The sequence below is a fragment of the Calonectris borealis genome, chromosome 1 (assembly GCF_964195595.1).
Source record: "Calonectris borealis chromosome 1, bCalBor7.hap1.2, whole genome shotgun sequence".
Taxonomy (NCBI): Eukaryota; Metazoa; Chordata; class Aves; order Procellariiformes; family Procellariidae; genus Calonectris; species Calonectris borealis.
The window spans coordinates 14072893-14095953 of NC_134312.1; the positions used below are offsets into that span (position 1 = coordinate 14072893).

Consider the following 23061-nt stretch of genomic DNA (forward strand, 5'->3'; position numbering starts at 1 on the left):
GCTCTCATTTGGATGTAAATCCTCTCTCCTTCCTAACAAGATGGATGGTTCTTTTTTCTACTGTAAAGTTACCAACTGGTGTTTATTTCTTACATTGTTCTGAAACACAAAGCAGTAAATATTTGCAATAATAGTGAATTTGTCAAATCCCCATAAGGATTTAGGTAAACCTCAAGCAACCTGGGATAAGGAATTTCACAGTTTAACGATACATTTTGGGAACAGTCATCTCCTTTTTTTTGCTCTGAATTTTCAAACTAGGTTCATTTCATGCCCAGTAGATTGTGTACGGAACTAAACAGCAAAAAGTTGACCCCTATCCACCTTTTTCATGCCACTTGCAATTGAACAGATCTCTGTCGTGTTCCCTCAGCCATCCTCTTTCCAGACCACAGGTTCCTTGCTTACTTATCTGTTCCTTTTATGGAGATTGTACCATACCTCTGATCATCCCTATTACCCTCTCTGAATCTTTTCCAGTTTCCAGTGCAATGCTTTACCCATAAAAAGAATTACAGTAACACCGAATAACTGGTTTTACCAAAACAAGACAACGAGTACTAATAAATCAGAATTTAGTATGTAGTTACTGCTGTGATGATAGCGTAAGTCTAATAAATATTTGGATGGCAAGTCTCATCGTTGACATTCATTAAAAAAAAAAGCAAGGGTCAGTAAATCAGAAATATAAAAAAAATTATAAGTATTGTAAAATGAAATTCAAATACTGTATTAGTGTTAACATTTCTATGATAATTGCTGATTATTCAAAACAGAAAGTATTTTCTCACTGTATAGCTTCATAACTTATGATCAATATAAATAACTGCCTTTGTGGCAACTTCAATTTGTAGGTTGCCTTTCTACAAATGAATTAATTTCCTGTCTGATTACTTTATAAAGATTATTGACCCTGGGAAATTTCTAAGTTCATAGGCTAAGTATGAGATCAGAATACTAAACAATACATGTTTTAATCTAATATTTTTATTTTAAGAACAGTATCTAGCTTTATATTGCCCAGATCCAATATTTAAATTTCAAAACCACTGTGTATAATAATAATTTTAAAAAGAAAAACAATGGAAAAAATGAAGTTTAGTGAGATTCAATAGATGTCTTGCTGTGAGCATGATGAGATCTTCAGAATAAAAAGTCAGTATTTCAAACATCTAGCTTAAAATACAAGCAGTCCATTTTCTAGCAGATTAGTTTCATCATTAGATATGAATAAATTACGCATTTGATGCTTTCGTAGGACATTTTTAAAGGTTTTATTCAAATAATGACACAGTGCAATTTGTGCTATTTTTCCCATAAAATAGCGAAGATGTCTACTCAATCTGGAGAAGATGCATTTCTTATTGAAATATAATTTGTTATTTTTAATCATGGTAATCATACCATTTATGCTGGTAAGAAATGCCTTTAGAGGTACATTGAGACATATTTTTGTGTCGCTAAGAGTTAATGATGCGTAGGAATATACCAGCAGCACATGAGGCACCAAGTGTAACAGACTAAAAGAAATTCAACTATTCCATTGAGCGAGGCATGCTAAGTCATCTAAACACGGCATTCAACAAATGGCTGACTAAAGAAGCAGAAAGCAAGACCTGAAAGCCCACATCAGTGATAGGAAAAGTATGTTTGAGATAGAAATTGGTGAAGGATTTGTAGAGCAAGAAAGAAATCATAGTACCAGCAATTTAGATTGCAATTTCACAGTACAATTCAGTAGAAATTAAGGCTCTTGTGGAGTGAATTTCAGAATCAAGCAGAATTCAAGACTTATTAAAACTCATGGAAGGAATGGAAAGGAATGAAAGGGGAGAATCATTTGTAAGAGTGAGAGTGTAGAATGGTGTAATGAAGAATGAATGATGACGTACAGAGTAAAATAAGATCAGTTTTGGACATGGTTAATTTGAAGAAATAGAGAGGCTTCCAGGAAACACCAAGAAAAGAGGTGAAGTTTTACCTGAATCCCAGTACCACTGATGTTTTTGCATTCTGATATAGAAAGTTCCTTTATTTTTCCATAGCGGCCAAGGGCTCTCAAGCCCTAAAAAATTCCAGAAAAATTAATCTTAAAAATCAATTCATGCAATTATATGTAATTACATTTAATATGTTAAAATGGTCAATAATAGCCAATGCCTGTATATTAAAGCTTCTAAGAATTACAGCACCTTTTAAGACATTCTTTTCAGCAGAATGCATACAGTTTATCCTTCAATTTTTGCTTGAAGTATGTACAAGAGTTAAGAATTCTTTGCAGAAATAATTCAATTGAGAAAGCAAAAAAATAGATTTTCCTACCTGTTCAGAGAGAAAGAAACTGAAGAAAAGTAGCGTGGTATGAAATACTTCCACAGGACACAGACTAGGACTTTCATAAAGCAAAATACATTTACAGATCTCCTCCAAAATTTGGGTTTGAAAGAACTTTTCACAATTTTTTTTTGTGGGAAGAACAAAATATTATTTGCTACAACCAAATAACATCTTAAAACTGCTGCCTTTATGATTTGCTTACCGCTAAGGGCTTTATGGCTACAGCTATGGTACAAGACAACATTTGAAATGACGCAGTCGCACTCATAAGTGCATGAACAACCCCCATATTCAAGGCAATAGGGAGGTGAAATCTTTGGTAAATTCCTATTTTAGGAGTGCCAAAGGATCCAAATATGCTTTGTGATTTTTACTGCTTGTACACCAGGGAACAGGACCATGTTCTGATCCTAAACTCTCTAATCTGAAGGAGAATGAAATGTTGATTTTGTAAAATATATTTTGAGACTCACAGCAGAATATGTCTGTGCTTCATATCAATAAAGTAAACTCTACTGAAAAACAAAGTTATCACTTTATTCCATATGATTAATAAATTATCTACAATTAGGCAGTGAATAGCACTGCACAGAGAGGAAATACTATCTTGAAAAAATAAGCACATGTAAATAGTGTCTGGAATCCAGATGGGGACACTGTAATGATAATGCTGTAAGAGTGCGGCTAGAGTTCAAATTTTGCAAATTCCTGAAATCTCACATGCTGAATAAAAACAAAAAATGGAACAATGAAAGAGATTTCCAATCCTGGCTACTTATGAAAATGAAGAAATTTGCATTTTTCTCAGCAGACGCAGTTATGTGGTGACCATTACTTTCAACAGCTTCATGAAAATCTACAGATTTCAAATTTTTGTTGACCAGAGCACTTCTATTCAAGACAAAAAAACAGTTATGTACTTAAACCCCAAATGGGTTTATGTCAGAACTTGAATTCCTTACAGCAGAGACTGATAGTGATAGGTGTGACCTTATGGACATAATTTCTTCTTGCATTTTTCTTTATTTAAAAGTGTCACCACTTTAATGTACTTGGTAATGAAATACTAAAGAATATTATAAAGATTTTTTTTGCTACATGACAACTAATGCTGCTATGACTTCAAAGTTAAATTATAATCATTTTATATTACTAGAGTGACATTGAATCACAGAAGTTTTTTTTTTCACCTCCTGTGAGGTGCTTCATTAATAATTCCAGATTTGAGAAAGGAAAGAGTGAAGACATGGAAGACAAGGAATGTCATTAGGAACTGTCTATTATATAGAAAAACTGCGAAACTTCTACGTTTCCAAAAATAAACCTCTTCAAACAAGCTCTATGCAGGAAGTCTAATCTGTATGAAATTTTTAACTATTATTTTTATATCTAACATATATACAAAGGAGCCAATTATCACTAGTTTTATTAGACTTCCTGATTTATTCAGTAATATTCACTGACAAATAACATCAGGGATCCCCACCCAGGATACTGACCTACTTCTAGAGACTTTTTTCTTCCATACTAAGCCTCCAGACGTTTTTGAAAGATGTGGTCAGGGCTATCATATTATCATTGGAACTCCTGGAAATAGATGCTAGCAAAACACATACTGTGCAGCATACAGACTAGGATCACCCATTCTATGTGTCTCCAAAAACATACTTCCCCTTTAACATAAAGAAATCACCCCATGTATCTTGATCAATCTTCTGTTGCACGGAGAAAGGGAAGACTTTGTCCTGCATCTCTTGTATGTATGTGTATTAAGATTTCCATTTAGAAAACAACTTTAAAAGAAACTTCTTATTCCTCTCCAACAGCTGTTTTTTTCAAGCAATTTTTATGTTTTTGTTCTGTTTCATTTGCTTTATTACATGAGGCCTACACACATTTGCAGAACATCATTTATTATTATTTCACCATGTTTTTTTGTAGATGAGAAAATGAGTATTGACTGGACCAGTTGGTGAGGGTCTTCACTTGCTAGAGACAAAAGTCATCTGAGGCTATGGCATACCAAAGAACAATTCTGTATTATTTATATTCACAAGCTGCAAGTCTCTGCCTTTCAACTGCAGACTACAATGAATGTACCGTCTCGCTAACAATAACCATGTGCTACGCTATTTCAGCTTCTTCTGAGATTTCTGTTCACATATTTCTTTGTAACCTTAAAGGTCAGCATCTGTAATGTATCTTTATGTTCCAGAGATATACAGATGTTACTTCCTGTTCATACCCCAAACCAAACAGATTGACCTCCAAGTGACTCCAATCTTGGAAGACAGCTCTTAAGAGGTATCTCCCACCTTCCATTTCTGAGCCATTTAATATGAAATGACTCAGCTTATCCTTTAAAACACTCAGATTTCTGCATAGATTTGCCACAGTCAGGCACCAGTTTCATGGATCAAACACTTTCTAGAAGAGAAGAATGTAACTCCTATCATGCAGTATCATTTTGCTAATAACAATACATCCGTGGCAGAACAAAGTTCAGTTTTAGATAGCAAAAACCTTCTGGAAAACGGGTAAGTTCTTAAGCAAATGTAGCTATGCTGTTTCCAATACTTGGGCTAATATAAAGGTGGGTGAGATCTGTTTACAGGAACTGTAGAGACATTTTTCTCTTGCAGTGCAGAAACCCCCCCATATGACTGTGTATAATCCATGCCATAAAATTTAATTTCTGTACCTAACATCATTTGCGGTTAGACCAGATCATAACTTATGAAATACAGTTGCCAATGTTTCTTGACACTAAGTCCAGATGACAGGGCTTCCATTGTAACAAAATGTCCTGTAAAAATATCGAGACCAAATTTCAACATTGCTAAGTACCTTTCATTCCTAGTGACTTGCACTGGGACTCAAGGTGTTAGCACATCTGGAATCGATTGTAATGACTCTCTGTGTTAGTATTTCCTATTTCTATGCACAATTAAGTTTCTAAGTCTCCAGGTCAAATTCTCTCTTTCTCTGTTCTCCCAAGCAAACTGGAGTCCTAACATATGAATTTGGAGCCCACTTTAATATATTTTAACAGTTCCTTTTCCCTGCCTTGGGAATGCATGTGATTTGTTACATTCTTTCCTTTGGAAATCAAATGCAACGAATTCATTTGCAGTCTGTTGCTGGTTATTTCTATTAGACCTGATAACATTTTTTTCTTAACCTTTACAAGGCTCTTCCTCAGTCCTACTGGCCAAATTTTCTAACAGACCAAAATGTGGAGCTGGGCTATGGATTCAAGTCACCGTAGATTCAGAATCTCACTAAGAGTGCAAAGAAATTACTCTAGATAACTGTGGAAAGGCAAAATGCCACTTTTGTTGGGTTTTTTTCCCCCCTATTTAGAAACTTATTATTAAAATATTAGTAAATATTTATGTTGCAGCCAGGCCTTGAGGACCAGCCAGGATCTGAGTAGCATTAAGTACAAACACATAAGAAAAGAAAGTTGAGCTAAATGTTTATAGTAAGTAGTATAACCACTACTTCAGAGTTCCCAATGATTACAAATTATCCTCAATTTCAAAGAGTAACTACACATAACATGCAAAAAATCTGTGACTTGATGCCACAGAGAAATCTTGAGGAGGCATTTCAGCCAGAAGAGAGAATGGGGCCTTAGATTATTATGAGAGAGAATTTCACGCATGACAGTCATTGCAGAAGAAAATGCAGAAGCAAAGAATATTTCTCTGTATACTTTCTATTTCCTTTTTATCTTTGATTTCAGAAGTGTATCAGGGTTCTTCCCATTTTTAAAGTATTTTAACTATTTTTTTATGTTTTAGGCTATTTTTTTCTCTCTCATTATTACACTGCATATAATTCACCACTGATATTAAGCTTCCTGAGTCTATGTCAGGGCAACTACTGTTTTAGTTGCTGGATGCGCTGTATAACTCAGGGGTCAATTAAGTTTCTTTAACAACATCTTTTATTATTCTTTGCTATGCTTTTTCTGTCTAAATCCTGCTTGACATTTCCTTCAAATGTCCTGACACTTCTATACTTCATTTTTTTTTTAATGTCCCAAGAAGATGGGTGGCCCAGGCCATATGCATCAGCAGCTTGTGTCAGAATGAGGAAAGCTAGGCAGCTGCATGCTTTCAGACTCTCAGACTTGAAGCAAAGCTGGCAAAGCTGTATCGTATAGACATCAGAAAAAGTTCAAGACATTTTAACAAAAATATGGAGAGTATGAGAATAAAGCTTGTAACTAAAACTGCTTCCCTAACTCATGGAACCATTTCCATTGAGTCTGCTTTTATAAGAAAGACAAACAGGTTTTCGTCCTAAATGCTAATGTTTCCAGCTCCATAATAAAGCTTAAACACCTTGCATATATTGTGAAGACCTTTACAATGATATCTAAAATGACTTGTGATATTACCTATGCATTCATGAACATGTTCACCATAGTCACAATTTAAAACACTATGGTCCCTATTCCAGGGAGTTTAGAAGTGCAAAACGTGAGGGAAAATAATGAGGAAAGGGAGGTTAGCTAGAAAAAAAAAGAAAAAAAAGGGAGTTTTCTCAAAGAATTTAAAGGTAGTTTTTTCAAAGAACTCAACATCTTTGCTTCATCATTGCGTTTTTTTTTTTTTAAGAAATGCTGTCTCTAAGTTGCAAATCTTTTCATTTCTAAGTCTCTTTTAAGTTGTTTATAACTCTAAGAAATCAATTTTTAGTACTTCAGGAATGACAAAACCAGAACAATCGTCCTTCCCACTATTAAAAAAAGCTATTGAGACTTAAAAATGTGTGTTGTTTTAAAAAAATCAATTTTGAATAAAGAAGGAAATATTTTCTGAAATGTAAAAGAATGAATGCTAAAATAACTGAGTAAATAAATTCATATTTAAAATGTAATTCTAGTGAGTAAATAAATTAATATTTAAAACGTAATTCTAGGGTTTTTTTTAATTTAATGTTATCTATTTTATGAGAGTAAGAACAATATAGTCAAAGCCCTAATGAGAAAAGTACAGTAACTTCTTCAGTATGCCACCAGTTTCTCATATGCAGAAAGTTGACATCCTCTTTATTGAATGATATTTGGTTTTGTTAATGAATGGTCTTCGACTTATTTAGCAAGACAATTAAGCACACATACAACTTAAACACGAGATTAATTTCTTGTCTTATTCTAGCTTGTGTTTAGAAGTTTGCCTAGGCATTTTCTCTCTACGTAAAATGCATAACTTTCTACACAATACCAAAATCTGAATATATGCAACAATTATTTTTATTCAATTTCCAGTCTTTCTACTGAGGAGTAGACTCAGGACAAGGATAATAAACTTCTCCAAATATGAGAGAGACTTTTAATGTATTTCTTATTAGCACTACGTTTTTTAATTACTGTGAGTCTACAGGGTACTGTAATTTTTTTTTTTTATTAACAAAATCTCTTGTCAGGAACAATTCTAAGAGTCAATATATTTCTTCCAAATTCAACAAATTCCCTGAATGAAAGACAGATCGCAACAGGAACATTCACTTATTGGGCATCAGAGTAACTACAGAAGAGGAAGGCACCAACAGTGGAAAAAAACTCCCATTTTGATTAAATCAGTCACACCTGAGACACAAATCTGTAAGAAAATCTGACTCTACTGTATCTTTTCTCCACTGTCCTTCCCTTAATGTCATCCTTTTTGCAGTAAATTCTGCTCTGCTTTGATGGGCAGAATGATTCTGCTGTCATTTGAAAAACCAGAAAGGAAAATTCTCTTGTGTAGTGCAAATGTTGCATTCTACATTTTTCACACTAAATAGCAAGACAGCAAAAGCAACAGAGATCTACTGCACAGACTGCAGGAAAGCACATGAGCCTTACAATTTTTCTTTATCAGCACAGCGTAATGGTGTTGATTACTGCACAAAAACATTGTGCTCTCTGCTACATTTTTAAAGTCATACTTACAAAGTCTAAATTGAAAGAGGTCTTAATACAACTTCCTCTAAATGCTAACAAAATGCATAATATAAAGTCAAAGCGTACAAATAGTAGCTTGTTACAAAGCAGACTGCTAGATTTCCTTTTATTAAATAATGTTTTAAGATTAGAAAATGTATTTATTATACATGCATGAGTATTATATCCTTAAACACAGCAAACAGCAAAAACGGTAACAGTTTTGTAGCTAGTACTAGCAATTACAAAAATGATAAATGGTCAGTTTCCGGGTTAATTTATCTGTCTTGTGGGAGAGAGAAAACTGAAAGCCTTAGAAATGCAATGCAAGCAAAAGAGCTTGGCTTACTGCCGAGGTCATGGGTTGTGCTATGTGAAAACTAGAGTAAGAAGCAACACAGCATTTTAAAAGACTAGCAGGCAAGGAGAAAACATTTATGTTGAAACATTGTGGGACTGTAATTCAAGGCAGCATAAATTTCATTCAGATATAATCCTATGATATTTTAAATGATCACATTAAATGAAGTCTTCTTGGATTTCCCAACCCTCTTTATTTAGCTTAATTTTGTTTTTTATTTTCAGGCCTCCACAAAAGATACAGGCTTTTTAATTACTTCTTCACATTTTATTTACTTTTGCACAAACTCTGTGTTAAAGCCAAATAATAAAGTTCTTGATCAGAATTCTGTTTGAACAGTGACTGAGTGAATAGCCTCTATGGCAAGTTTTCTTCATGAGGTTTCTCCTAGATTTCTGTGTTCAGTGAAAAAAGTTTGCCCCAAAAGTGAAAGAAACAGCAGAACTGGCTCAGAACCCTGTGCACAAGGCAGGACCTGCCAAGAACATCTAATGTGGAGGCCTGTGATGTTTAACCTGGCTCCAACACTCACTATTTTGCTTTCCAGAGTCTTAGCAACTTGACACATTGAAGATACCTTGTTAGTAATTCTTTCACTAGCAATTATTTTCTAGACCACAGTGTAGAGCAGTGCCTCTGCTAGAGCTAACATTCAGGATTTTTCACCATAAAGTCTAGTTCATGGAAAACACAATTTTTACAAATTTAAATGTTAAAAATACCAATTTTTTGGTTTTCCTCAGGCCTAATCATCCTGGAGCAAAAAAATTCTGCTTAATAAACATTCTTTTCAGATCAGCTTCACAGCAACCAAACTTCCTCTTTCTGATGGTTTCTGTTTCTCTCTTTCAAATGTAAGAATTGTCCAACTTAAGAATTACCTTTTATTTGTTACCGCCAATACATGGGCTAATACTGTATTATACACGTTTCTAAAATACGTTTTAACAACACTGCAACTCCACTGCTTCATATCTATGCAGGTTTTTAAATGAATGGATTTTTATTGCATTTTTTTCAGAAAGCCTAGATAAATAGTAAACACATTCTTCACTCTTTAATCATATATATACCGTATCTGAGATGCTGGTTCCAGAGACATCAATGGATATCAATGACAACATATTTCCCAAGGCTTCAATTCCAGCATCAGTCACATTTTCACAGTGACGCAGATTTAGGTAGGCCAATTCATGACATCTAAATTAAATAAAAAACCAGAACTGTCAGCTTTCCACTTTTGTTACAGAAACGTAGTATAGCAAGTACATTTTGCAATAATCCTTGCTAAGTTCTTTTCAGGGGACCTACGAAAATAAGCACTCTAGACTTTTGATACCTAGCTTACATAGGCACTTCCAAGGATTCCACTCATAATGCATAAGCATCACAAATGTTTGAAACCATGAACAGCCAGTCAAATTAAATCAAAATATGGAAATCAAGGAGCTTTATTACATAAAAATATTTTTTAAATTAGTTTGATGCTTGACTTTTCCCCATCTCCAAATCTCTCATATCTTGCACAGGAACTTTAAAGCTTACTGCAAGCACAGAATTCAGGACCCCATGGCTGTACCCACACCCAACTACAGCTATGCAAATAATGGTACACAGCAAATGAAGACATTGCCGGGTTCTGCAAATCAGCACTCACTGACCACACACGGAAAACTGAATTTTACAGCGTGAGTAAGCACCATAAACTCTATCTTCCCATAACCGAACCAGAAGACCTAAGAAATGTGACTCCTCAAGCAGTGCATCTGTGCTCAGAGCCTTAGGGCTAACACTCCATCATTAAAACAGAGAAGGCATTCCCTAGCTTACCAGCAAGCATGCTACAATTATTCACAACTACTGTTACGAAAGCATAAACAGGGGCCTGCTGAGAGATCTAGTAAGGAGTGGAAAGACTGACTCCAATCTTCTCTAGAGATTTAAAAATTATCTTTTGATTGCCAATACCAATACTCCTTCTGAGGAACTGGAATTGAAGATGTTTAGCAATAGAGTGCTTTTTGTTTGTGCAGACATGAGTTTACAAAATGTGACTCATACATACTAATCTTTTAATGCAGTTTTGTCACTGACAACCATCATTTAAGCACTTTTTTCCCCCTAAAATTAAGACTTCTCAGGTTTCTGTATTTGTATTGATGGATTCGCCTTTATATAATGGATCATTTTTAAGAGATTCACAATGCCAAAAAGGACTAGTCATTTATCTAGTATTTTCTGTATATAATTGGCTGTATAATTTTACCCATTTATTAACATATTAAGAACTTTAACATTAGAAATATACTGCAAGTCTAATCACACTAGAAGAATATTGTACTACACTATGGTACCTTTGTGCTATTTCTGTGACAGAAGCATCAATGACATGAATACAATTAGTCAAATTCAGCTCTCTCAGCTTAGCTCCTGAAGAACCTTGTACAAATGGCTTTACACCTCCATCACCGATTCTAAAAGAGAAATGTGGGCAATATTTATACCATGTATTTTTCCTACTCCATACAAGTCAATATACAATTTGCATTCAGCAGCCTACATTGTAGATAAGCGAAATTAATAATAGTATTTTTTAAATAGCCTTTTAAACCCAAAAAGGAGTCAGAATAATTAATGGCTTGATTAGAAAGATGCTGCTCTTTGGAACTGCTGAAACCCAGAACTTTCTGCAAAAAAAGTCTGTTGGAGATTATGAGAACTTCCATGAGTTCCAACACTCAGATATGATAGCACACCGAAAGACAGAGCTTGGAAAACATATCTAGAAAGTATTAGAACCTGTTTAACCATTTCAGAGTAATACTTGTATTTATATCTTTGTTCATTTAAGGAACTGAAATAATTTAAAGGAAAAATGATCTTCTAGCACAGAAGCAAAAGTCATAGGTAGTATATGTATGTAGTAGCTATTTTTGTACACATGCATGAAGAGTTAACCTGAGTTTTTCCTCAGAGTGTTTCAGTTAATCAATTGCATATCTCACACACAGCTAACTTATAATATACACAAAGGTTATAAAAATTAAGTAGACAGAAAATCTTTCAGCCCAGTTGAGAGGGTAGGAGAGCTGACTACAATTTGGGTGTTTCAATACAGTTCATATCTCTGGTATGTTTAACGTTATTGTACACTTAGCATTTCAATGCATTCCCAGTATTTCTTCTGTGTTCCCTGACGAATAAAAAATTAATCCCAGAATTCTGTAGGACAGAATCATATTTTGGCTTGTACAGTTTGTTGCAGCACAAAGAATCACTGCAAATCCCAAAGTCCCAGAAACACATGGGTAAGAATAGCACTACTAATAAAACGATAACCTGAACAGAGCCTCATTGTGTGACCACAACTACAGATGAAGCTCTAATTCATAAAGTAATCACTCTGCAATAATTCAACCACTGTGGTAGTTTTGGTGTTATTTCACAGTGCAGTTGTTTTTCATTCAAGATAGAAAAATTTAAGAAATATACCTCCAGAATAATTAACTTGCATAAAGTCTGTAAGGAATGCAGAGCTTGGCAATACAGCCAACTGAATTAAAAAAAAAAAAAAAGATATTCTGTAACCACACCAGGCTTGAGGGCTGAAATAGCCACATTATAACCTTTTAAATAATTGGGCTGTGAATACACATGCTAAGTTTCTGTAGCCAGCTGATTAACTGTATAAGAACACAAGCCACACACTACTGTCATGAAGATAACATGCTTAAACTGGGAAAATGTGCCAAGGGTATGAGCCACCACATTGCCTGTGTCCATTTTTAGCCACCTTTTTACTCACGTCTCTATTATTTCTTAATTCTAATAATCATGATCAGTTAATTTTTTTCTTCATTTTTCACGTGTAGTCAAATGCTTCCTGTAATTTAAGAACTCTGAGTTGTTCAATTTGCTCTTTCTGTCCCTTTCATTTCTCAAAAATTTTTCCATATGACTAAGTTGTTAGAAAAACTTAGACTCTTAGACTAAGAAGAAACATCAATGAAAAAAGGAAACTGATTAAGAGCACTAAGATGGCTAAGCATTTCAAAACCTGTTCTTAAGATTCTACCACCAGTATGGCACTTCCCTTGATTCTAAGAGAAATCCCTAAATGTTTCTAACTCACAATGTGAACTTTTATAGCAATAAAATACGAAATATGTCCAAATAAGAAAATTTAGAGTCCTATAAATACTAACAATCCCCCTTTTGTAGTTTCATATCTCTTGAGAGAAACTCTTTACCAAGTTTAGATGTGTTACAATCTATAACTTTGTTAATGTTGAAACTTTTACAAGTGTCTGCAAAAGCAATAAAATAAGTACAGAGTTTTACAATAGCTTTACAACTGATTAAAAAGTTTTGTTAAGGTAATTCAGCAATTCTTTAGCAGTAGAGACAACAGACGTGCAAACACACTCACAGCCCAAGATTTTCTAAAAGACTGGAAAATCCAGCCTTCTAGATATTAAACCAGAAAATGCAGGCACCTGTCCCATCTGCCCAGCTGAACTACCAACAGGATGTCATGGTATTTCTCCAGCACTTCTCAGCGCATCCACGTGCAATGTTATCAAATTTTTATACAGCATCAAAACAGGCACAAAAAGTACTTTAGCTACACATTAAAGCAGAATCCCTAAAACTTCACATGATGTCAGAAATTTTAAGATAAGCAGCAATGCTAGCTTCTTTGTATTATTTTATAGGTCTGTTGATTTTGAAATGTTTGGAGGTTTTGCCTTCCCTGTTCTCTCTCATCCTTAACTCCATCACCGTGCCACAAAACAGGGAACGAGATTGCAGCTTTGGAAGCCCTTTCATTTGTCTTTGTTCTACTGATACATGACACACCTGAAGTGGAAAACAGTCTTCACATGAAATGTATCCTTCCTCTACAACATAAATTACAATGTTGTCTCGGTAATTGTAAAAGATTGGCAGTTTTGTTTATATCTTAGTACTAGATAGTTATAAAATATTATTTTAATATCCCCAAAATTAAACAATATCCAAATTTTAATAGAGTTGTGGCACTGGAATTGTCTTTGGTTATCATTTTCATCTTCTTCGTAGCCACATTCCAGCACTAAAATATGCCACGGCTATTATTACACCTACAGTTAATTTTTTTGCTTGAACTGGAGTAATAACGAATGGTTTTTTGAAAACATGATACAGGAACAAAAAACTACTTGTGTAAAATATTTTTTTAAATATTAAGATACATGTATTAAAATTCTAAAAATTTATTTTTAAACCTGAAAGATGTGTTAACAGGACTTATTACCAGTATAATTAACTTTACTAAAATTCCTTTGCAATGGTTTACAGAAATCTGGATGTGATATAGTACCTTATGCAGTCTGCTACGTTCAGTACAAGAATATGCTTCAATGGTGAAATCATCTTAAGACCAGCATCTGTAATCTTCTGGCAATCAGCCATATGAATGTGCCTGATGTATGGGCAGCATTTACTCATCAACTTGAAACTTAAATCAGTAATTTGGTTATTCCCTGTTGAAATATATAAAGATGTAAGTTACACATCTGACATACATTAAGGGCCTGATCCAAATACCCACTGAAATCAGCTGAAAGATTTATTTCAAATTATCTGGATGAATTTTTAAAATACATTATCCTAATAATTTTGTGAATTATTATACTAACCTTCAATGCTGACCTTGACAAGTTTACATTCAGCAAGGGCTTTAAAAGTTGTATCAGAAAGATGTGGAGAGTCAAGAAAGACAACAGACATTATCTGTTGGCATTTTTCAACCAGAGCCTTTGAAGGGAAAAAGGTGAAATAAAATATTCATAACCAATGCTGTCACGTAACAAAAGATCAGCAAATATTCTGCAATACCAAATGTTACAATTTCAAACAAATAGTTATAATCCATTTTAACAGTAACTTCTAGACAGTAAGTGGTATATAAACTACTGAAATTCTCCATATATTTATTATGTTTGGGAACACAAGGAAAAGAAATAAGTAACTGGAGACATAAAGTATGGCAGACGCCCGAGACAGTGATCTAGTTAACAATCACTTTTGCAGAAGCCTGAAAATTATTTTTTGATGGGCAAAATAAGTAGCAGAATGCTGTTCCCATATATTATATTTGCTTTAACACTAAAAAACTGAAAAACTCTCATTTATAAACTGGAAGACTGTAATTCAGCCATACCCATGTAGCAAAAGACGACGACTGAAATTTTCTGAAAGTGACTGCAAGTGAGCAAGATTTATAAACATAATTAGATAATAGTTTTTAAAAATGTTTTCAGGGAGAAATTTTCACCTTAAATTGTATCTGCATAACTTTCTTTAAAGTCAGTTGAAAGGATAACCCAGTTCCAACATCAGAAAATTTCTCAAACTACAGATTTATTTTCAATTTCTTACTTGAATACATCTGTCTGTAAGAGTTGGCATTTTGTTGATTAGCAAATCTTGAATCTTACTGCAGCCATTGGCAATATTTCTGAAGCCATCAACTGAAATCTAAGCAAGAAATAAAATATTTATGTCTTAGCAAGCCTAATAAAAACAACACAGGAAAGGCTTGAGATATTTTCAATACTTTAAAATCATAGGTACCTAGATGCTCACTAAAACAAGAAATGCATTAATCTCATTAAAAGAAAAACAGACCCATGAGGTATACATATTATCCTCAAATTTTACCAACATAATCCAAATCCCGGGTCTGTTCCAAAAATGTGTCTACTAAGCAAGCAAGAGTACCCAGGCACAACAATTTCAGTCAACACCATTTATGGGAGTAGCAATGAATGTCATTGTCACATCCTTCTACCTCTGTTTTCCCAACCTTATGAGGTATTCACATATGGCAGATGCTCACATCTAGTTTGAAGCAAGGTTTGAATGTGGTAAAATATCTTCATTGTTTTTTCCAGATCCATAGCAAAATATGTGTTAAATTCAGATGGGATACAAAGAAAGATCCTATGCAATCACAATAACATGGAGCTCGCTTACAGAATCCTTCATGTAGGACCACCTCACCAACTCTGTATACTTTAACAGAGCAATATTCAGTGACAGTATGAATGGACAGATGGATCTGTCAATTCAGTTTATTCCCTTTATCACTCCAGGGAGTGACTTCAGGGAGTGACTCCAGGGAGTCAATTCTTCAACTGCCCAAATTCAATAGATGTCAGTTCACTCTTGGGCATACAAAGTAGTTCCTTTGACATATAAATCCTGTGTAAAGTACAAGACAGTTTCCTTTTAGCCCCATGTTCTACAGACAACATGGATGTGAACCATTCCTCCCCGTGAAATAGTCCCCCCTGATATTCGCATGTAGAGATCTCACTATTTCCCAGGGTTTTGAAGTTGTATAATACAATAATCTTGCGCAGCTCAGACTACAGCCGTGCTCTGCACCAGGAATTCATCTGCAAAACATCCACAAAAAAAGCATATTCTCCTGGGTACCAAATAAGGCCTGTGGAAACAAGAATCCAAAGGAGACAATTTCAAAGATAAACTACACTGGGAGGGCTTCTTGCTGTAACCCACCTCTCCAGCTGCTGCAGAAGCCCGATTTGCTTAGTTACATTGCTTAAGGCGAGCGGCAGTGTAAAACACAGGCTTTGCTTATGGTATAGATGTTGTCTGACAGTGGACACCATTAGCAGAGAGGAGATAGTCACAGAAAAGCAAGCCAGAAGCTAAGCAGCAGCTAATCACCCGTCACGCGTCAGTGTGGTAGCAGTGCACCAGAAGGTGCTTCCAGTTCTTGCACTTGCAGCCTCCAGCCTTTGTAGCACATTTGACTGCTCCCCACAACTACTTATCAGCGGAAACAAGGGTCAAGCCTCTTTCCTTCCACTCTCGCACTGCGTATGGAGTTTAACACGTTGGGTTTCTGGCTCTTCTTTTTGCAAACTTAATCTTGGGTTCTTTTTGTGTGTGAGATTTTTTTTCATGAACTGAGTATCTGACTTTAAGTTATAATCAAGGCATTGTCTTTTTTTTCTGGCATGGTGTCCCATCTTTTAACATATGGCTAGGTTGACTTGCTCTTTATTTTCAGGCTGGAGTGGACTTTTAAACAGATTCTTTATAAATTGTTTTAAATATTTTCATGTTAAATGTCTTGTCTCTCCTTCGTAAGGGATTGTGGGACTCTACCCTTTTTCCCCTGCACAGGGGGTGTCAGCACTAGAAGGGAACTAGCTATATGTCTGTCAAATGTGTCCTTAGGCTTAAAGTGTTTGTACAGGTCTCATGTGCAGACAGACAGTATATGGTATGGCTCATGACACACACTGGCACTGTTAGCACTGTGGATGCAAATAGTCCGATGTGTTTTAAGCTCAGGGCAAATGTAGCATGAATGTTTTTCCTACAGGGTGTCTGTAACAGCCTGCAAAATGACAGAGTGAAAACCCTACCATCAAAATAACTATAGGAAATATTTTAAAGGTAATGCACGGCAATATAAATCCCATCAACTACCAGCTGCCTGTGTTCAAGGTGAGGTCTGATACGGTGCAGCTGTGTAACCCCGGATCAGGCTCCTCTGAAAACAGCTATATTGTAAGAAAGAGCTGAAGAAGGAAAAAAGAGCAAAATCTTGGGGGGCAGAAGGGGAGGCTGCAGAAAAGGATTATACAGAAAGATAACCTTCTTCTAACCACAAGCTGGTCAGAGCATGTAGAGCCTGTTCGTACACCCCAGGCTCTCACACCCCTTCCAACTGAGACACGTCAGCTGGACAAAAGGACACCATGACTTTGGGAATGTGGTTGATGTGGGTAACACATCAGTGAGGATCGGCAGATAGTACTGCAGATCTCACCCATCAGCCCGGATAGGTTGGATTTGCCCACCCCAAATGATGCAAAACAACCAGAACTAGTGTAGGGCTGCTATGGCAAAGGCAATCCTCTTTTCAACAGGTAGTGATCACCAGAAGGTAAAATGTCGGCATGGAAAGATGGGTGCTAGTTCTCAGGACAGAGTATGAAATTCAGTTGTCCAAATCCTACAGTTTTGTACTTGCTGTTGGTATATGTAATGTAGGACAATGTAATCCTATCTCCAGTTTCCTCAGCCCAAAACCTCCAGTCTGTATGAAAGGGATTAGCTTAAATTGTGAACATCCTGCAAGTAGCTGCCTGAGGGAGGTATTGGGAAATCTCCATTCTCTGCTGGTCAAAAAGCATTAATTACTTTAACATGACATGACCAATTCATTCAAGTAAGAGTTTGCCTAACCCTGCAACAGGCCTCCTCATTGTTGGCTCTCAAGCACCGCCACAACAGAAGACAGCGCATTTCTAGAACATGCACCAAGTAGTTTAATATGTTAAAGAGAAAAAAATCACCCCCTAGAATTTTCAGTTTGAGAGGTGAATTTCTGGTAATTGAATCTTGTTCTTGGTCCATATACTACAAAGAGCAAACCACTCCCAAGAGAAGAGACGGTATGTTACATCATACAGTTTGTTGTAATACATGGTAATAACACTGTCCATTATAATCTGAACATGATGCCTTTTAAAAGACGACTGACGTTTTCACTCTTCTAAAAAATCAGCCACGGTTTGTTAAGCAGTTTGAGTATGCTTTAGCTGTTATGACAGTAGGATTTCCCTTCGTAACTGCTGAACAGATTAGCTATAATGAGAAGGAATAACTCTGCTCCCGAAGAACAGTCACTCAAAAGCTGAGATAGCGCAGAACATGCCATATTCAGCTATGCTTATTGTTCAAACCGAAGAGGTTTTGTAAGACTCGGTTCAAGTGCATGCATCAATTGTAACCAACTACAGCTCACTCCTACGACTGCTAATCAAAGGAAGGCATGGTGCTTAATGGGGCTGCTGCCAATTGTTCTTGGGATTTTTTTTTTACCATGAACATATTGTTAACTGTTAAGAGTACCCACCTAGGCTGGTGATCACAGTTAGATAGAGAGAGTAGGAATACAAGATCCCTCCTGTCTACGTACTTAAAATTCAGATGCAAATGCAATTAAATGATGGATCTCAGTTACATTACATTACTTGTTGCTTTGGCCAAGATTTTAAAAATATCACTGAAAAAAAACTGAATGCAGACTCAGGAGCCTAGTTTAAAGCTCCTGACTTTGCAAATGTTAGCCATTTAACTGAGCAGTAAGATAAATATTTGCAAGACTTACAGGTTGTTCTGATAATTGTAGAAGAGGAATCACAGTTGAGAGGACTTTAAAATCAGGGAGACCGGTAGGAAAAATGCTAAGTCAAGAAAGTGCCAATAATATTAATGATGATTTAAAAAATAGACTGCAAATGCTAATGCCTTTGTTTACTCCACTGAAATTAGGAATATAACTGAGGTGTCTATGTTAGACAACTATGAAACCTGGGATCTCTGGATAGCAAACAAAGAGCAAGAAAGATCCCAAGACAGGTGAGACCTGAAAAAGTCTGAATCACCTCTGGAGACCTCTCTCCGTCTCTAATTGTTATATAGATAAATTAAGGTAATTTTCTAGGCACTACTTTAGGTTAGATGCCTAAAATTAAGTGAAATTCCCATTCTCAAAAGGATAGATAGTAGGTAGCAGGTAATCAGATCAGACTCAACAATGTTGAGGGACAGAAGTAGGATATCTATTTCTGGAATTCAGTAATGATTGCATAATGTTAGCTGCAGTCTAAAGGACTTTTAATTGCTTTGTCTGGAAAAACACTGTTTGTTTAACATAGCCATTTGATACCACAAATAGCAGCAATTCAGCGTTTTCCTCCATGCAAGCCAAAACTAATTATACTGAAGCAGCTAATAATACCCCTGCACAGATTGTTTCAAAGTTTTTTCACTTGAACTGTTTTTTAACTTAAAGCTGGATAATGAATATCAAGCATCAGGTTGAGAAAGTTTCAGTGTGAAACATGCATTCAGATAAGATTCAACTAAATTAGTCAACATTTAGATGCTGCTGCAATATCGTATGTATTTGTCTTATTTTTCTTTATTCCTAGAACAATACAATTTTAATCTTGAATTTCTTTTCTAAAGCCCCTATGGGTTATCTATGAAACTTCAGGCACTCTTAAAGATAAGGTGTATAAATATAAGATTTTGTGCACATTTTAGTAAAACAATTGCTTTCTCAACTCACTTGGAATTTCAGTGTTTAATAGATTGCCTCAACAGCGAACAGCTTGTCCTGAGAATCAATGTTAGGATGCATATGGAATTTAATACTGCATTCTCTGCCCTGGATCAGTAAAATCCCACTTAAACCTCCTTCTTCAAACCAATTGTGAGGGAGGATGCTTTCAAGGTTATTATGAGTCTTAGATCCTACAAAATTCTGCAAAACAGACTTTTCCTGCATGACTCAGTAAGATCATTTTATAAATGTATTATTCTTCGTGCACGTACAGGATCAGAAGCCAATGCAAAGATAGTATATTAGTATATAATTCCTTGTCTCTGAGGAGTTTTCAGTCTAATATGTAAATGACTGATTTGGGTTTTTTCTTAACTGTATGCTAGCATACTGTGATCTGAAATGAAAGTACATCAAAACAGACATGGAGCAAACCACAGCTAAAGATTTGTCCCCAAAGATTTAGAAAATAAATGTACTGAAATGATGAAATGCTTGTAAGAATGTGAAAACTAATTTCATTTTATCTTTTTATAGGTTCTTAATTCCAAAGAATAGGAATCCACAGAATTTTTATTCAGGTTTTAGCTTACTTGCTACACATACAGTACTGCTTTAAAATTCCTACTTGCTCCCCCTGAACCGACTGTATTTGTGGAATCCACTCGGCAAGGCAGAACGCCATCTACGGCGCAGAAGGGATTTTGAAGACACGCTATTCTATGATTCTAGTATTGTCAATGCACTGTGAGAAACTTGAAAATCAGCGTTCAGGATTGAGGAAGTACTGTTGTGGTGCAAAGGGGGCTATCTTTTTTTTTTATTCTGTGTTTGTCAAGAATGATAAAATGAACTGTGACATCCTTTCAGATGTTTGGCACATTACACTGATGACTTCCCTCCACATGTTATTTTTCTTTTAATTTTCCACTGTCCAAAAAAAGCTTCTATTAACATACTCCTGAATTAGCATATTTCTAAAAATATACAATAGTGCATGTGTAACTTATAATAAAGTATTCTTCAGTTACACGAGTTTGTACTCAGGAAATGTAAACAATGAGTCATCTTCTTCAATAAATAAAGAACATGGGTCAGATTTTCTCCCCAGGTGATGGCCCCTTTTTGCTGCTTGATATGTCTGAAGAAGCCAGAATTTGACAGTAGCTGCCAAAATGAGAAATCTCCCAATGAAGCCAGAGCAGGAGGAACTCAGATGGTGAAAACTGGTGAAGCCTACACGTTTGCCAATAGCTTCTCTGACATCTCCACAAACACTGCAGAATGTCAAGAAATGAAAGGGTCAAATTTATTTTTCCCAGTGGCTTGTGATCTCTTATCCAGGTTTTGTAAACTACAGCAATTGATAGACCACTCTGACACATTTTGGGCCAGAATAGTTCCAGTCTGAAAATCAGCCGTAGATGTTGGCACCAAAAATAAAAAGTCAATTTCTTTTACAATCTCCATGTTTCTAATTTAACTGAAAATATCTCTCACCAAACTGTTCTATAACTGTTGTATAATCTGAATCTAATATGTCGGTAAATGACATGCAATTGCTTTATACCCTTCTGTCTTTTCAGTTTTGTGTCTAATAGCAGAAAATTTTCCATCTATAATGTTCAGCTTCAGAAGCAGGACAAAGAAATCTTATGTTTTCTAGGTAATTCTCTAAGAATATCAATGGTGTAATAGGACACCTTTTGAGCAGGACACAAGATAATCTCTATATTTTTATAAAAATATCTTGAAACTCATTAATGAAAATACTTACTACCCATGTCATAAAGATACAACCTTAATTACTGAGATTTTATGCAAAAGACCCATACCTACAATTCATCCATCATTATTACCATGTATTAATATAATAGTCAAAGGAAAGACTACCTTGTTTTATGACAATGGACTAGAAAATGTGTGCTTAATTCCCAGTTTTCTGCCTAACTATGTTTTAACAAGATGTTTAAATGCCCAGGTCCTGAAGTTGCCACTTGCAAAATCATTAGCATAATCACCCATTTTACAGATGGGTTTTCTAAATAGATGTTCAAACCCTACAGTAGTAATGGTAATATAAGAACTCATATAAAAAGAACTGTAATGTTAAAATGAAGGAAAAAACAGGAAACATGAAAAAACAGGAAAAATACATATTCTACAGAATATATATTCTGTTCTATAGCACAGTTTTTTAGCATAATTTAAATGTTTATACTACAGTTTCACTACATTTTTCTAACTAATTCTGAAACATTAGCCTTACAGAAGTTCCCTTTGGTTTAGTTCATCCAATGAGGGGGAAAAAAAAGAATTCTATCTTATTAAAATGCTTTCTACAACAGTGATGCAATTTGACGCTCTTTTTGGTTTTAACTGTTTACTTAAGTACTCAGTCATGACCATTAAGCACTGTTCCAGAATCGTGGGGAAACCCAAAATGGAGGAAACTCTGGAATCCCTTTCAGAGCTCTCAAACACACTGGTGAGCAAACCCAATTTCCTCTGGAAAGGGGAGGATTGTGGTTTTCCCAGTTTGATGATGATCACTTTTCTCTGACTACTATTAGATCATGCTTTCTAGAGGCAGATCCTTACAGCTCATGATTATACTTGTGAACTAGCAGGAATGTTGCTTTTGGAAAAAATAACCAATTACTGGCATTTTGAAAAGTAACTCAGAGGTAAGTAGTTCTTAACTTTCCTCTAACCTCAGCCCTCATTTCAAATTTCACACCGTCACCGCACAATAGTCTCAGCATGATTCTCAGGAATAAGAAACAGACACAGTAAAGAGCAGTCAGAACAAGACTGTTGCACTATCTGCCTTCATCCTTGGTTCTGAAAAGGTTTTTTTAGATGGAAGTTAAACCGTTATATTCCTCAGACTCCATCTCTTTATCATTTCACATGTATTTTGTAATTTGGAGACTCTTCTCAGTGTATAAAGAAATATATGTGGGAGTCTTTATTAAAACATTGGCAGACTTTTATTGCCTTACAGTTTGGCATTTCATATTGCTTTTGAAGTATGTTTCAAGATACAGTATATATTTGAAGGTTTCTAAAATAATACCAGATTCTAAAACCTTGGTTTTCTTTAGAAGTTTAGTAAGAGACTAAAATAATCCAAAACATTAACTATTTTTAGATTGCAGTTATAAATACTACTTCTATTCATATATTAAACCAATATAAAATAGTAACAAAAGTTCACTTTCTAATTAATTTCCTTCTCAGGAAATCAAGTGTAAAATCATA

At 35.2% G+C, this 23061-nt stretch overlaps 1 protein-coding gene across 1 annotated transcript in view; it reads right to left on the reverse strand.

Moving 5' to 3' along the window:
- The window catches only part of FBXL13 (F-box and leucine rich repeat protein 13), an 88113-nt gene that overhangs the window by 14521 nt on the left and 50531 nt on the right, over nt 1–23061 (reverse strand). Inside the window, 6 exon segments of the mRNA XM_075140608.1 lie at nt 1982–2065; nt 9710–9836; nt 10991–11110; nt 13999–14161; nt 14318–14435; nt 15060–15158. Of these exon segments, the coding sequence (XP_074996709.1) occupies nt 1982–2065; nt 9710–9836; nt 10991–11110; nt 13999–14161; nt 14318–14435; nt 15060–15158 (711 nt within the window).